The sequence below is a fragment of the Hibiscus syriacus genome, unplaced genomic scaffold (genome assembly GCF_006381635.1).
Source record: "Hibiscus syriacus cultivar Baekdansim isolate YM2019G1 unplaced genomic scaffold, ASM638163v2 tig00002035_pilon, whole genome shotgun sequence".
Lineage (NCBI taxonomy): Eukaryota > Viridiplantae > Streptophyta > Magnoliopsida > Malvales > Malvaceae > Hibiscus > Hibiscus syriacus.
Window position 1 is genome coordinate 54,513 of NW_024061905.1, and position 13,019 is coordinate 67,531.

At 33.3% G+C, this 13,019-nt stretch overlaps 2 protein-coding genes across 2 annotated transcripts; both read left to right on the plus strand.

Moving 5' to 3' along the window:
- The first annotated feature begins 546 nt into the window (after positions 1 to 546).
- On the plus strand, positions 547 to 2,593 carry LOC120137506 (probable auxin efflux carrier component 1c). Its single transcript, XM_039153244.1, has 5 exons — positions 547 to 1,362; positions 1,436 to 1,670; positions 1,849 to 1,934; positions 2,027 to 2,261; positions 2,495 to 2,593. The coding sequence occupies exons 1-5, from the start codon at positions 630 to 632 to the stop codon at positions 2,559 to 2,561; spliced, it is 1,356 nt and encodes a 451-aa protein (XP_039009175.1). The 5' UTR covers positions 547 to 629; the 3' UTR covers positions 2,562 to 2,593.
- Positions 2,594 to 4,615: 2,022 nt separating this feature from the next.
- LOC120137517 (beta-galactosidase 9) lies at positions 4,616 to 13,007 on the plus strand. Its single transcript, XM_039153252.1, has 12 exons — positions 4,616 to 4,932; positions 5,352 to 5,447; positions 5,563 to 5,675; positions 5,864 to 5,930; positions 6,688 to 6,780; positions 7,712 to 7,855; positions 8,048 to 8,136; positions 10,190 to 10,295; positions 10,483 to 10,570; positions 10,684 to 10,805; positions 11,597 to 11,800; positions 12,661 to 13,007. Exons 1-12 carry the CDS (start codon positions 4,744 to 4,746, stop codon positions 12,919 to 12,921), a joined length of 1,572 nt encoding a protein of 523 aa, XP_039009183.1. The 5' UTR covers positions 4,616 to 4,743; the 3' UTR covers positions 12,922 to 13,007.
- Positions 13,008 to 13,019: the final 12 nt, after the last annotated feature.

Below are 13,019 nucleotides of genomic sequence, written 5' to 3' on the forward strand. Positions count from 1 at the left end.
AATGCTTGAGCTCTCTCTTTCACATTTGTTTTCCATATTGATTTCGTCTTTTACTTTGATCAAAGTCTTCACCGCAAACTGTTTTTGAAACCTTTTAATGTCTGGTGTGTCCAACCATTCTCACATCATAAGTCACCTCATATGGCATAAAACACCGGACATGATGGATGCTGCTTCCTTCCCCTCTATCAATCCCTCCATGCTTTTATTTCTTTTGGCTATGGAACAAAAAACACCATGTTACTCCGGTCCACCTGCTCGGTGACTTATCTATGTCGAATACCACGGGATTTAAATTTCAATGTCGGTATCACTTTCGGTAAAGTCAGCAGTAAGTATCACCGGTGAACAGAACCCAAACTACATGCCTATTACCTGTTGGTCAAGTAAAAAACGAAACTTGTAACATGATAAATTTGAGTTTGTCTTTACTGATATTTAAAGCCAGAATGCCTTGCTCCACACACAAAAAAAAGTCTTATTCAAAGGTATCTCTTTCTGCTTCAATATATAAACATCTGCAGATGCTTGTTGAACCAACAAATTCACCTAAAAATATTCCTTTCTTTAAGAACTGCAGTCTGAAATAGACTTCAAGCCAAGGGTAAAGAAGTGTTGAGCAGAAAACAATGATTGGCATCAAGGATTTGTACTGTGTTCTGACTGCAGTTGTACCTCTTTATGTCACCATGTTCTTGGCTTATGGTTCAGTGAAATGGTGGAACATATTCACCCCGGAACAGTGTGCCGGTATCAACAGGTTTGTTGCGATCTTCGCTGTTCCACTCCTTTCCTTCGAGTTTGTTTCAAGGATCAATCCTTACAAAATGGACCTCCTTTTCCTTGCTGCTGATGGAGTTTCAAAAGTCCTGATATTGTTGGCTTTGCTTTGTTGGGCCAATTTCACAAAGAAAGGCAGCCTGGATTGGTCTATCACACTTTTCTCACTTTCCACTCTCCCAAACACTCTTGTGATGGGTATTCCCCTGCTAAAGTCCATGTATGGGGATGACAAGGAATACCTAATGATTCAAGTTGTAGTGTTGCAATGCATAATCTGGTACACTCTATTACTGTTTTTGTTTGAATATAGAGAAACAAGAACTGCAGTCATGAGCACGTTAAAGGAAAGCAGTACTATTAGTCACCTTGAGAAAGAGGAGGAGAATTCTAAGAACTGTTGCAGTGAAGATGAAGCCATTAATTTTATTGCCACAACACCATCTAGTCAACAGACGGCTCAAAACGTAAACAAGATTGCACCGGATCAATCTCAGAGGTTCAAGCCAGTGGAAGCAGTGGAGGGAGAGGGTAAAGAGTTCCATTTATTCATCTGGAGATGTGGATGTTTCATTTCTACAGGCAAGTCTCTAAATTTTAATCCATATACTCACATTTCCATATTTATTGTTCTGATTTATGAATGATATTTTAGATGGGACTAGTACTTGTGAGCAGCAGTCAGTGCATGCTAATCAAAGAGAAAGAAGCAGTACAGGAAAGGCTGTTGCAAGTGAAATGCAAGAGGATGTGGAAAATGCTAGCATGCCCTCTTCTTTTTCTTCATCAATGCTCCTCAAAATACTGAGAAAAGTCTGGTTCAAACTTGTGAGGAACCCTAACTCTTACTCAAGTTTGCTGGGTCTAAGCTGGGCTTTAGTCTCTTGCAGGTACTTTTAGACGTCACTCACTCAGTTTCCACACACTATGTTGTTTGGACTCGAGATGAGTTCGAATATATATTGAATATGAATATTTAAAAAAAACAAAGAGTTGGAGTAACATCCATGATCACACTCTTCCAACCTTATTAACTGGTAAATTGCTTTTGCTACTTCTATTTAACAGATGGGATATACAGAAGCCCCAAATAATGGAAAATTCAGTCACTATTTTGTCAAGTGCAGGTCTTGGAATGGCAATGTTTAGCCTTGGTAAGATATATTTGTTTTCCTGGTTCATGTTTCTTTCCCATCAAACCATAAGTTTGGAGAAGAATTAAACTGATTTTGTTTTGAATTATAAGGATTATTCATGGCTTTGCAACCAAGGATCATCGCCTGTGGGAACAAGCTGGCTTTGTATGGGATGGTTGCTAGGTTTATCACAGGACCAGCACTAATGGCGATAGCATCCATTGCAGTTGGGCTCAAAGGCAGTACCTTCAAATTGTCTATTGTCCAAGCAGCATTGCCTCAAGGAATTGTCCCTTTCGTTTTTGCTAGGGAGTATAATTTGCATCCTGATGTATTGAGCACAGCGTAAGTTGCACCACAATCTGCCATCATAGTGTTAAGGGTGAACTTATAAAATTTTAAGGGATGAAAATAAATTATCAATAAAAAAATAAAAAAATTCTAAAATATATGAGAATTTAAAATTTTCAGAGATGACTATCCTAATCTGTCCCCCTTCAGTCCATCCTTATATAGGACTGCACCCTTAATTTAAATTCCTGGATAAAGAATGCTAATTCCTGTCCTTTTATGTGCAGGGTGATATTTGGAATGATAGTTTCTCTGCCCATAACAATAATATATTACATTTTATTGGGTATTTGAGGAGTCAAATTGGAAGGATGAAAGCAAAAAAACATGAGGAACTCTGGGAGCTTGAAGTATAGAAGCATCTTCTCATCAGGCAGGAAGCAGGACTGGTTTTTGAAGGGTACATGTACCCTGTTTCTAGTATATCTATGCATGTATGTGTATGGGCATGAACACATCATCACGTGAAAGGTTGGCCAATATGATTAGGCAAATCATAGTTTTTCGTTTGAGGTTATGAATGAATATTGAGTTCCAAATATCTCAATCAAAATTCTCATAACTTATAATATTATAATACATGAAACTCAATTAAATGGTTTCAGTGGTTAAATGAAGTGTTATTCTTCTTAAAAGTCTTGGGTGCAAACAACTGCGCCTACAAGTGTGTGCGCATTGTTTATGACTAAAAAAATTTATGAATAAATACTACATTGTAACCATTCTAAGACTATTAGAAAAACATTATAATATATAAACTTCAATGTTGATGATCATACATACTATGGGTCATAAAGGGACCTCAGTCCTCGTTAATGGTTTCAAATGTGTTTCCGTGAGCATATGCTTTATGGCTCATAATTTTGGAATGATCGACAAACATGCACTAGAGGTGTCACATTAATAGGTCAGATAGTTTCGAGTTTGGTTCGAGATTATTTTTAATTTACAAATGATTAATGAAGAAATAAATAAGTATGCTTGAATGCAATAATATAATTGCACAAAAATGTAAATACTATCCTAGTAATACATTGAGTTATAGAAAAATTTACTTCCTTATCATGTTTAACCATCATAATGTAATTACATTATAACTATTATTTTATTCATATATTAAATTATAAGGAATATTTTTCTTTTCAAACAAAATATTTAACTGTAACAACTATATTTTTTTCAAGGTTTAGATAAAAATTTGTTCTCTTATCTTTTATAATAACTAAGATAGAATTACACTAATTTTTAAAGACTAAATTAAAACTTATCTCTTGTACAAGATTAAACTGAGTAAACTAGATATAATTCTCTAAGTAGATGTTTACAAATTTGATATTAACAAATAATAAAAGAAAAATATAAAATGAACTCATATACTATGTAGTCGCTTGCTTTAATCACCATCAAGTGTTTTGCTTCTCAAGCTCCGAATCAACTACTAGTTATCTAAAAATATTAACAAACGAGTGTGAATTTAATTAGGCTTAGTGAATGACTAACATTCAAACAATATATACACATCAAGGCTAAAAGAAAACATCTTAGATGCCTTGTACAACAAGATTAATAAATTCATAAAGTTTTAATTTTAAAAATAAATTGTGATTTTTTTATATATTTTTTAAAAATGATTTTTTAGAATTATAATTTAGAAAAATTGAAAAAATTGTCAAAAGTAAAATTTGAGTTACGATTCCAGGGTCAAATAAGATTTTTTTAATAATTTAATATGTCATTTCATCCCTTTTAAAGATGCAATGTTCATTTTATAATAAAAAAATAAAGTTTAATGCTCGTTATATAACTTATGAAAGATTAATATCCAAATAGATTATTTTAACATAGTTTAGTGACCATTTAAAATTTTACCTTATAAAATTAGTGGTGTATATCAATGTGCTAAATTCATTCTAGAATTTTTCTTAATGAGTATATAACGAACATCACACATTGATATATACAAAATAAAATATAATAAAATTTACAAATGATCATTAAACTATTATAAAATGATTTTTTAATTATAATTTTTAAAATTTATAAAATAAACATTAAATTTTAATTTTAATTTTTGTTAAAAAATATAAACATCGATCAACTATTGTAAGCTATCATTAAACTATGATTAAATGATGTTTTTAGGAGTTTTTGACGTAAAAAAAGTTGCAGCTAAATTACGAAACTTATCCCTTTTGAGTTTCCTTTTCTTAACGTTAATGGAGATCTTGAAAAGACCCGGTTCACAAAACCCAATGACGAGAAAGCCGAACCGGATAAAAATACCTGTCCTAGTCCATAAACAACAAACTTTGCTTTTAAATTAAAAAAAATTGATCGGTGGTAGTTGCTAAGCCGTGGCACCTTCGTCCACACTTCACTCTTTGTCCTCTCTCTCTTGCAGTCCCAATTTTCTTTCTTTCTTTTTGTTCAATCGGCAGATTAATTCATTCTCTTTAATCTGTGCCAGTAATTGAAGATGGTGGTTTCTGAAAACAAACCTGTTCTTAAGTTTCTTTTAGTGTATCTCCTCATCCAATTCTCAGTCACCGCTGGTAATTTCTTCCAACCATTCAACGTTACTTACGACCACAGAGCTCTGATCATCGATGGCAACCGCCGCATGCTTATTTCCGGTGGAATTCATTACCCTCGTGCTACTCCTCAGGTACCCTTTTTCTCCTTTTGACTCCTTCAACCAACTTTCAACTTTTAAACGAATGATATTTTTTCTTCGGGTTTTTGAATTTCTAATGTATTCGAAGCTTGGGTTTTTGAATTTATAATGTATTCGAAGCTTGGGTTTTTCCTTTCAAGTCGTTTTTAACTATTTTTGAACTAGGATTTTGAAGTTTTAGGTGAAAAGGCTTAAGCTTGTTAGTCATGCTTAAGGTTTGCATGTGGAATTCTATCCTCTAGAAAGAAAGACATTTGCTTTTGTCTTTATTGGTGCTATATACCAATGAGAAATTAAGCCATGACTGAATATTTTATTCTTCTTTTTTCTATCATCTATATAATTTTCCCATCATTGTCATGTATTGTTGTTAAACTGCGTTTCTTACAATGGTAGCTTAATGTCATCAGATGTGGCCTGACCTGATTGCAATGAGCAAGGAGGGTGGAGCAGATGTAATCGAAAGTTATACATTTTGGAATGGGCATGAACCAGTCAGAGGGCAGGTGTGCTATAACTCCTTTTGCATCTAATCTGTGGTAGTAAGTGGGAATTCTTACTAGTTTTTACTGATTTGGTACAAGCTAGAATATTAATCTTTTGTATGAACTGCTTGTTCAGTATAATTTTGAAGGAAGGTTTGATCTTGTCAAGTTTGTGAAGCTAGTGGGAGACAGTGGACTCTATTTCCTTCTTCGTATAGGTCCTTATGTTTGCGCTGAGTGGAATTTCGGGTCTGACTTTGTTTTCCTATTTTAATTACTTACAAAACTATTTTCTGCTTTCTGTAACTTTGTGTTCAGTATCATGCTGCAAGGTTAAAAATGTTTTAATACCTCAATTTTTGGTTCTGAATAAGGTCGATAACATATTAACTATAAAATCATATTTTCTTTAATTTCCTCTGGCAAATTATTGATAGGGGCTTTCCTGTCTGGCTGCGAGATATCCCTGGCATTGAATTTCGAACCGACAATGAACCTTTTAAGGTATGCAATCCAGTGTCTACAAGCAAACAAGAAAACTCTTTGTTGCTTTTCCTAGTGATGTTGAAATATGCAACCTTACTTTTGAGCCAAATTTTTGCATTTAACAACTAGAAAGTATTGAATTTTCTTATTGACTTAAAATCTTTTCCACGCTATTTAGTTACGTTCAACAGTTAGTGCTAACAAAAGATGTACACAGAGCACATGATAAACATTTTTTATATATCACAAATGTATCCATTATGTAAATTGAAGTTTTCTTAATGTACTGTCTGCTTTTTAGACTTTGCTTTAAAGTCAAGATGCTTTGGATATGTTTCCAGATTTTTTTCACCTTTAGTGTAGTTTTTTGATATGCACTAATTACTGACGATATTTGAACTTGCAAAGCTTTACCTGGTTATATTTCCACAACTCGGTTTTCATGAAGGGTGCAACTGTTAACACATGTGCTTAAAGATATTAATATCCATCAAATTGCTGAATCATACTCTCTTCTTTCTTGTCTGTTATTTATTTATTCTGAAGTGTATGAGTGGTAGCAAGTTTGACTAATTATTATACTGAATTATCTTTTTTAAGTTTCCTTTTATGTTTGACTATATATAAGTGCTTTTTACCATATTTGTCAAACAGTGATAGGATTATAATGATTTCTGGAGGTTGACAAGTGAATTTCTCAAAATTTTGGTCATCTATCGGCCATAAAGCTTAATCTTTCTTCTGCATCTTCATCTTTTCTTGTTTTCCTCTCCAGAGGGAGATGCAGCGCTTTGTAACAAAGATTGTGGATTTGATGCGGGAAGAGAAACTCTTCTCCTGGCAGGGTGGTCCTATTATCCTGTTGCAGGTTGCACTACAATTGAGAACTCCAATTTATATATTATACAGAATAGCCTTTTAGAGGAGACATATGGCTCAATTTCTATCATGAATAAGGACAAAATTGCAATCAAATTGTCACTCTAGCCATTGTTTAAACTAAATCTGAACTATTTTTTTTATAAGAGGAGGCATCGTTAAAAAACGCCTACTGGAATTTCTTAATCAGCGGAAGGAGGAAAAGAGTGCCTCAAAAAAATCTGAACTCTTTATACAGAAGAAAATCCTATCTTGATTCTTGAAGAATAAAAGATGCAGGTAGTCCCTACATGAAATTTAGATATCAAATAATTCATTTAATAATGTATGATTCTCAACTACTGCCACAATGCTATGTCTAGTGTTATTTTTCTCTCAAGACTACTTTCTAAGCAGTGGTTAACATATCGTTTACTGTAAGGTAATTTACCAGTAAGCAAAAATTACCTAAGTGTTTATTTATTATCAACTCGTTAGAACAACTTTGCACTTAGTTGAATATATTGTATCTATAAAGAATCTAATTAATTTATATATTTGCTCATTTTTATAATTCGTTACTGATTTTTTTTGTGTGTAAACAGATGGTTGATTTACATGTAGAATAGAAAGCTTAAACATTATTTTTAGGGAATAAAATAGTATTTAAACCTAATGCAAGCACACATATCAAAATAAATAACTATCCATTTCTATGGGACTAAATTAGTTGTTTGTCCTTGAAAGAAAATGTCTTAGCCCAAAATATGGTGTCTTAGCTATTCTAGTGACCATTTTACTTCTTTGCAATGATAAAGAATATTATACAATAATAAAACTCATTTTGATTCTAATTATCTCTCAAATCCATGTGCATCCAAAGATTGGGACAAGAATTTCTCTTTCCCATAGATTCTTTAACTCGGATAAAATTTTATCAGATTGAGAATGAATATGGCAATATGGAGGGTTCATATGGACAGAAGGGGAAAGAGTATGTCAAGTGGGCTGCTAACATGGCTTTGGGACTTGGTGCTGGGGTTCCATGGGTGATGTGCAAGCAAACTGATGCTCTGGGTGATATAGTAAGGTCCTTACCTTTAATGCTTTGGTTTTCTTTATAATGCTTGTGCATATCCAATCAAGGAAGATGCTTGCTTTCTTGTTTTTAAAATTCTATTTTGTTTACAACATTGATATTTGAAACAACAAATTTGTGTTTTTCTTTAATTATGCTTTACCTTCTTTTGTTTGTCTTCCTTTGTTCTCTCTTGCAGATTGATACCTGCAATAATTATTACTGTGATGGTTATAAACCAAATTCCCCTAACAAACCAACGATTTGGACTGAAAATTGGGATGGATGGTAAGATCACGCCTAATGTTTTTATTTCTTTCCTTGTATTCCCTATATAGTTCCTTTTTTCCTTCATTGTGCTCTTTTCTTTCTTCTCCCTTTTGGAAGGGAGGAGCATTGTGGAGGAGGCGTAGGAAATTTTGTCAAGCTCCTAAGAAGGATGTTTTTTTTGTTTGCCCAAAATAGAGGGAATGTTGGGTTCCACATCCTCGTGGCTTGGGGAACTATGATTTTAGTCTTTTGTTTGTATAGGAGTTTTTTTTTAAATGGTGATAATAGCTACAATTTTTCTGGTGTTAAGTATTCCAAAAATCCAAGTTGGCTAATATTTCAGAAGGCATTGGTTATATGTTGAGAGAGAATTTTTCGGGTCAAAAAGAGTTTTTATTCTTTGTCATGTAATTTTGTTAGTTACAGACTTACAGTAGCCTCTATATATGCATGCTAAAATCCTAAAACAAATAAACTTGAGGTCGTGGGATCGAGTCCCACGGAGCGCATTTCATAATTCGGAGGTCTCTTACGGAAGCTGCTCTCAACCTGGTGTTGGGGGTAGCCTACTATCTTACCTCCCCCTTACCCCATACATATGGGAAAAAGGGACAACCATTTAAAATCCTAAAACAAATAAACTATCACAAAGCATGATACTAGGCCTAATAATGGGAACTAGTACAAAATGCAAGAATTACTCCTAAATTATCTCTATCAAATACCAATCAATACAAAATACTTTTAAAATGTCTCTACAAAAACTAGCCAGCATCCCTTGATTTTCACAGTATTTTAAATGGTGTCACCTTATATTATTTAGTTTGTGGTCTATTTTGGTCTTAGTCATTTAAACTTCCCCGCCCATTCTCAATTGGTTTTATTTTTGATTCTTTTTCTGCTTCATTTGTTCTTCTGTTTGTTGCTTAATGTTGTATTCTGTAGGAGATATCCTTATGTAATGCGTGGAAGGGTTTTAAGCTGTGTTGTCTCGCATTAGATAGAAATATAGGGATTTTGTGTGCTTTATTTATGTTGGGCTGGTCTACCTATTGCATTTGAGTTTAGGTTAATGCTTTGATTTAAGTAGGATGGAGTAAAAATGCATTTAAGGCTACTTTTTTTCTTTGATTCCTACTATATCCTATACGTTTCAACCTATATGCCATTAGGTATCTGTAACCAGGGTGGAACTACTAAAGGGCTAGAGGGGGCCACGACCACCCCAATTTTTTTAGGATAAACTATACATTTAGTTCCTAAACTATTAGTTTTGAACTTTTGATCCGTTTTAGTACCTAAACTTTCAATTTTTTTAAAATCATACCTAAAGTTTAGTTTTTGCTTCTTTTTTTAGTGTGTGTGTGTATATATATATATATATGGAGTAATCATTGGTATCTAATTTATTAATCGATTAATTCGGGTCAAGTACTGTAGAGGTGAAAGCGACATTCCCAACCCAATTTGATCCATTCGCAAACACCAAGATTTGAACCCTTGACCTTGTTAAGAGATCTAGTGTCTCATTCCAGTAGATTAACTTATTTTTGACATATATTAATACATATTAAATTCTTAAGTTGGTCTTTAAAAATTGTATATAATAAGTTATTAAATGTAGTTATAAAAAAATATGTATACTACTTTAAAATTTAGTTATCATTTATTAAAAAGTGTTAACATTCGTTTTTATTATTTTTGTTTTATTTTTAATTGAATGAAAATATATTCTCCTTTGTTATTTCTAATTTCAAGATACAAAATTTTTGTCTTTTTTTTTCTATTTGGTTATTCATCTTTTTTGAGTTGAGGACTTCATTTAAGTTATTAAATATTCAACTTTTAATTTCATTTCAGTTGAAGGTAGTAAAATATTTTAACTAATATATAAAAAAAATTTAAAATGCCCCCCCCCAAACAAATAATGTTGAGTTTCGCCACTATCTGTAACATCACCAACTTATTTTATTCCATCGTATTTCTGATGCTTATCTCTTGTTAACTAACATATTTTGGCACTGTTGCAAGATTATTTGCAATTGTTCTTACTTTTAGTTAATCTTTGTAGGTACACCTCATGGGGTGGAAGATTGCCTCACAGGCCTGTTGAAGATCTTGCTTTTGCAGTAGCACGTTTTTTCCAGCGTGGAGGGAGCTTGATGAACTATTATATGGTATGCTAATTAACAACTAACTGTGTCTGAGAAGTATCATTTTCTAGTATGTAGTTAGCATTTATAAGGCTGGGTAACAGCTATGGTTGTCTTACTAGAAATAACAATATTTGTGGTCAAGTGAAAATGACATCATTAGGTCATCTGGTCCAATACTACATATTGACAAGCCTTGTGATTGTTGCAGTATTTTGGTGGGACAAACTTTGGCCGTACTTCTGGTGGGCCCTTCTATATTACTAGTTACGATTATGATGCTCCTATTGATGAATATGGTAGGTGAAACTGCTCAAAGTATTGAAGCTTGCATGGTCATAAATTTATACCTCTAAGATCAAATATAGCTGGAGCATTAAGGTCCAAAACTAACTGATGCTTTTGTCTCTAGGTTTAAGGAGTGATCCAAAATGGGGACACTTGAAAGATCTTCATGCTGCTATTAAGCTCTGTGAACCAGCTCTAGTTGCTGCGGATTCACCTCAGTATATGAAATTGGGACCAAAGCAAGAGGTTTTTTTTTCTTTTTCTTTTTTTTAACTTCTTTCTCTGCTGTTATGTATCAATCAAATAGCGGATTAAATAAGTTGTTTCTAAGTTGATTTGTCCATCTATACTTTATACATAAAGAAATATATCTTGCTTTTGCATGCAATTTACTTCAATTTGCAATTAGTAGTGTTCTCATTGGAGTAAGGTTGTATTGTTTATTAGAGGTGGCGATTAGGTAGGTCCGCCTGATTGGAGTCATTTTGGTTTTAGACAAATCCAGTTTGGGTTGTTTATTTCACTGAGCAGGTCCTTTCTCTCTTTTTTTGATTTTTGATTTTTTTGTTGCCCTCCCCTCTGCAAGAGATGGAGATCTGTTGGCTTAATTGAGTCTAGTATTGAGTTGGGTGAGCTGTTTGCCTGAGGTTAGCTTTTGCCATCTCTGTTCTTGTTCAATATAATCTGCTTAAAGAAGTCGAGGAAAGAAAATGCTTATGGTTGGTCAACTAGCTAAATGTACAACTTAACATCCTATAAAAAAATCTATGTTGTCAATAAGTCACTAGACATCTATGACAATGTTGCTTCATAAGACTGCTCTTATGTAATGCTTGAAATGTTATAGTATGGTAGTACGGCAACATAGAAGTTACTGACATACTTTTAGCTAACACATGGACAAAAAAAAGAGAGGGGCACTTTCCATGCTTTTATGCTTCTGAATATGTTTATTAACTGAAATTATTTCCTCTTTTCTGAAATTCTCTTTTTCTAATTTTACATCTGGTTTAATGTCAATTTGTAACAACATGCAGGTGCATGTGTATTGGAAAAACACTCAGAGGACTGGTCTGAACACTAGCCTTTCTGAAAGTCAAAGCGCATGCTCTGCATTTCTTGCAAATATTGATGAGCGAAAGACAATAACCGTAACATTCCACAGTAAATCATACTCTTTGCCGCCGTGGTCTGTGAGCATTTTACCAGACTGCAGTAATGTAGCATTCAACACCGCAAAGGTTTGCTTTTCAAGTTTAGAAGTTTGAGTTGTCATGATTACCTTGTTTATCTAACTATTCTAATTGCTAGATGTGTGTCCTTAGTTTTGAAAGCATGAGCCAATTGATATAGTCCTACTACTATATATTTATCACACATTTTTACGACCCAAATTTTTACCACTTCAATTTTTGCATAAATAAATACATTTATTTTTTTATAGTCCTTTCTCTTTAAAAATTTCCGGCAGTTGCTTCTGTATCAAATTCTTGTAAGCTGCCATTGCTGCTTCCTTGTTTTCTCTCAAATTACTGACATTCATACAAAGATATCTACTTTCATATTGTGAACCTCAACACTATTATTGTTCCTATCATTACTCACAAGAGCCATTGACTTATAATTTATTTATATTATTGTACGATTAAGATTTAGAGTTTTAGGAGATAAAAGTAAGGAAGAAAAAAAAAACTTGTAGGACTCCAACTTGTAATCCATAGTATAAAAAAAAAGCAAGCTGTGTTTTCTATTTTTTTCAATGAGAACTTTGATAAGAAAATTTATTTTTCTTTTCAGTTTCTTCCCTCTTCATTCTCTCAATTTTTCACAATGTGTAATAATTAATAAACCAAACAATACTAAAAGCGCCCATGGAAATAAATAATAACTAATAGAAAATTGCATTCAACGTAATGGTATGGTCTTCATACTGTTTTCTATCCATTGAATTGGTTTTCTTTTTTTTACAGGGATAAGGCTTGAAGCGTACCCTGTTTTATATAGTTTCTAGAGTAGATGGGCCTCTGGTTCCTACTTCAAACAGTTCTGTTTTTTATTCATTGTCTGTAACTCCTCTTCTATCTTTCTTACGTCCTAACAGGTTGGAGCACAAACATCCATAAAACTGGTGGAGTATGCCTTATCTCCAAAAATATCTACACCTGAACTAGTCATGACCACAAATAAGGTTTCCAGTCTCTCAGAATCTTGGATGTCTGTGAAGGAGCCAATTGGTATATGGAGTGAGAACAATTTTACAGTTCAAGGCATGTTGGAGCACTTGAAAGTGACAAAGGATGAATCTGATTATCTCTGTCATATGACCAGGTTAACTCTGGTTTACTCTTGGATTAGCATTTAGCACCCTAATTCATTTTTCCTTTTTCTGTTTGGTTATTATTTATATTAAGTTCCCTTCTTTTAGAACTAACTTCTTAACGGACTGAAATGTATCCTCTT

What these genes read in the sequence shown, in the direction of transcription:
- LOC120137506 (XM_039153244.1), top strand. Translation starts at nt 630, where the DNA reads ATGATTGGCATCAAGGATTTGTACTGTGTTCTGACTGCAGTTGTACCT. An exon ending in AATGGCAATGTTTAGCCTTG is followed by an intron (nt 1,935 to 2,026) that starts GTAAGATATATT and finishes TTGAATTATAAG; the next exon opens with GATTATTCATGGCTTTGCAA. An exon ending in CCTGATGTATTGAGCACAGC is followed by an intron (nt 2,262 to 2,494) that starts GTAAGTTGCACC and finishes TTTTATGTGCAG; the next exon opens with GGTGATATTTGGAATGATAG.
- LOC120137517 (XM_039153252.1), top strand. Translation starts at nt 4,744, where the DNA reads ATGGTGGTTTCTGAAAACAAACCTGTTCTTAAGTTTCTTTTAGTGTAT. An exon ending in ATGAACCAGTCAGAGGGCAG is followed by an intron (nt 5,448 to 5,562) that starts GTGTGCTATAAC and finishes CTGCTTGTTCAG; the next exon opens with TATAATTTTGAAGGAAGGTT. An exon ending in GTCCTATTATCCTGTTGCAG is followed by an intron (nt 6,781 to 7,711) that starts GTTGCACTACAA and finishes AAATTTTATCAG; the next exon opens with ATTGAGAATGAATATGGCAA.